We start from the raw sequence: 3,032 nt of genomic DNA, 5'->3' as shown, positions 1-3,032 counted from the left end.
GCAAACCCCTATATCCAACGCGATCGATCATATTCTGTTTAAGTCATAAATAACCCCTGGGGTTGTAACCCTGGGGTTTCCGTTTCTGCTTCCGTTTCCGCTTCCGTTTCCGTGACGTATTTCCCGTGACGCTGACCCCTATATCCAACGCGATATTCAACGGGCGTGCCCCAACCGGTATATATGATCCTCTCCATCATATTCTGTTTAACCATAACCCTAACGCTGGGGTTGTAAACCTGGGGTTTCCGTTTCCGGTTCCGCCTTCGCCTCCGCTTCCATGACGTATTTCCCGGACGCAAACCCCTAATCCAACGCGATATTCAACGGGTGTGCCCACACCGGTATATACGATCCTCTCCATCATATTCTGTTTAACCCCAACCCTAAAACCCTGGGGTTTCCGTTTCCGTTTCCGGTTCTGCCTCCGCCTCCGCTTCCGTGACGTATTTCCCTTGACGCAAACCCCTAATCCAACGCGATATTCAACGGGCGTGCCCCAACCGGTATATACGATCCTCTCCATCATAACCTTAACCCTGAAAACCTGGGGTTTCCGTTTCCGTTTCCACTTCCGTTTCCGTTTCCGTGACCTATTTCCCGTGACGCTGACCCCTATATCCAACGCGATATTCAACGTTTGTGCCCCAACCGGTATATACGATCCTCTCCGTTTCCGGTTCCGCCTTCGCCTCCGCTTCCGTGACGTATTTCCCGGACGCAAACCCCTAATCCAACGCGATATTCAACGGGCGTGCCCCAACCGGTATATACGATCCTCTCCATCATATTCTGTTTAACCCTAACCCTATAACCTTCAACCGGCATGTCCAGCGGCTTTGACTTTTAAATGCTTTCATCCCACTGGTTTGGGTCCAACGGGTTAACGCGTTCGTTCAACCGCTTCGACTTCCAATCGTTTCAACGTCCAATGCGTTAATGGGTTCGTCCAACCGCTTTGACTTCCAACTGCTTTGATGTTCAACGCCTTCAAACATCCAACGGGTTAATGCGTTCATCCAACCGCTTTGCGTCTAACGGGTTCGGGTCCAATGCGTTCAACTTCCAATGCGTTGCCCTGACCTTGACCTCCCTGAACACACCTCACTCTAACCCTGACTCTGACCACCTCATCCTCCCCCCCAGCCTCTACCCTCACTCTTTGTAACCCTAACCCTGACCCATTATCATATGGGATGATACTGTTTGAAACTGATCCTTTGAACCTGATCTACTTTCTCTTGATGTTATATCCCTTTACCCTCTGTCTCTTGCTTCACCTGCCTTTATATATATATACGTCTTTCATCCTCCTGTGGTGCCTCTCACCCGTGATGTGCCCCTCACCCATGATATCACTTGACCTCTGTACCCTCTGACTCCATCTTCCCCCTCTCTGCCTCCTGATATATCCCTCGCAGCCAACAAAACATCTCCACCAGCTGGATTGTGCTCGATGCCCTGCCCCTCAACCTTATGTCCCAAAAATTCAATCACCGCCTCCTGATCATCTGCATCCACATTGAACTCTCTCAGCCGCTGTCTCCACGCCTGCTTCATCTGCCCTGCATGACACCCATACACCATCATTGCTACCGTCGGGATCAAAAATCCCCTGTACGGACACTGCCTCTGTGTCTTCCAGCTGTTGCATATGGACTGCGGCATCCCGCATCGGAAGCACCCGGAATACCGTGTGTATTTGATCTTGCTCCGCACTGTCATCATCCATCTCTTTGCCTCCTGGCTCTCCTCGTGGGGACACTGGTACAGCTCATGGTCAAACTCCCGCTTGCCACTTGCACATATCAAACACTGATCCTTCCACCTCTGCGCCTCTTCCACTAAAACCTCCTCATCCATCAATGCCCTCTGCCCTCGCTGCTGGTGTGTGATGATGAACCGGCCTCGACGGACATCCTGCTTGTGGAATGTCTGTCTGGTTGTTGATGGGATGCCCCTGGTGTCTTCACTGATTTCACTTGACTCTTGCTTGTTCCATTGACCCGGGCTGCTCCCGCCTGAAGTTGAAGCTTCATTCTTGGTGATGCTTTCATTTATGTTGTCGTCTGTGCTCTTGCTCACACTTCTGGCCATTCTGGGACTGCATGTGCCGTTGAATCTGATGTGGGTTTCACCCTGCTGGCTCTCCATCTCTGACTCCTGGCTGGTTTCATCCTCGCTGGAGTCATCCTTGGCTGTTGCTCTTGAACTGTAGCCTGGACTGGGTGTGGGCGTGGGCGTGCCACCTGGGCTGGGGGTGAACACGGCCTCCCTGGCCTCCCACTCGGCATCGCACCCGTCACACTGGGACTCCCCTGTGTGTCGATCACCGCAGTGCCGTCTCATGTAACCCTCCACTTCCCCGTCCAGGTACCGGTCCAGCACCACCCGTCGACATCGAGCCATCGGTTCATCACCCCCCTCACCCCCTGCCTGCATGTACCGCTCAACCAGCTTCTGGTCCAGCAGTGATGGTGCATCCTTTCTTGACCATATCATTGCTGTACTGATACCCTCGGGCTCAATGATGATGGCTTCACTGGTCTGTCCATCACACCCTGCACGCCCGCTCTCCTGTCCATAATCCAGCAATGATCGCGGCCGTCCGACGTGGATGATGCTGCAGATGTTGGGGATGTCGATTCCCATGCCCAGTGCACTTGTCGCCACGATGACCTGGTGTTGACCTTGCTGGAAACACTCCAGTATGCCGGCCTTGTTGATCTGGTGGTGGTGATATGCCCCGCATCTCAATGTGCTTGCCATCATCGTGACCTGATTCACTGTCTGGCAGTACACCACCCCCTTCCCTTCTCCCGTCCATCTCATGCGGTCCTGGATGAACCTGACCACGCTGGGTGCTTGAAACCATCAGTTGACCCCATCGTAATATGACCCTTCAATGATGGGTTGTCTGCTGAAGTATGCCACATTTGTACCGCATGTTCACTCCCGGAACAAGAGAATGTCGATACTGGTGAAATGTATGTGGGACATAGTGACTTCTCCTCTTCTGGTGGCTATGTGAC

The 3,032-nt window shown here is 52.8% G+C and overlaps 1 protein-coding gene across 1 annotated transcript; it reads right to left on the bottom strand.

The window, feature by feature from the left end:
* Positions 1–1,305: 1,305 nt before the first annotated feature.
* HCAG_09180 (predicted protein) lies at positions 1,306–2,772 on the bottom strand (the record flags this gene model as incomplete). The annotated part of the gene is made up of 1 exon (XM_001535836.1): positions 1,306–2,772. One exon carries the CDS (start codon positions 2,770–2,772, stop codon positions 1,306–1,308), a length of 1,467 nt encoding a protein of 488 aa, XP_001535886.1.
* Between the last annotated feature and the right edge of the window lie 260 nt (positions 2,773–3,032).

The sequence above is a fragment of the Histoplasma capsulatum genome, genomic scaffold (genome assembly GCF_000149585.1).
Source record: "Histoplasma capsulatum NAm1 scaffold_54 genomic scaffold, whole genome shotgun sequence".
Taxonomy (NCBI): Eukaryota; Fungi; Ascomycota; class Eurotiomycetes; order Onygenales; family Ajellomycetaceae; genus Histoplasma; species Histoplasma mississippiense.
Note: the sequence above shows the minus strand (reverse complement) of the source record. Positions and strands in the feature narration are given on the sequence as shown.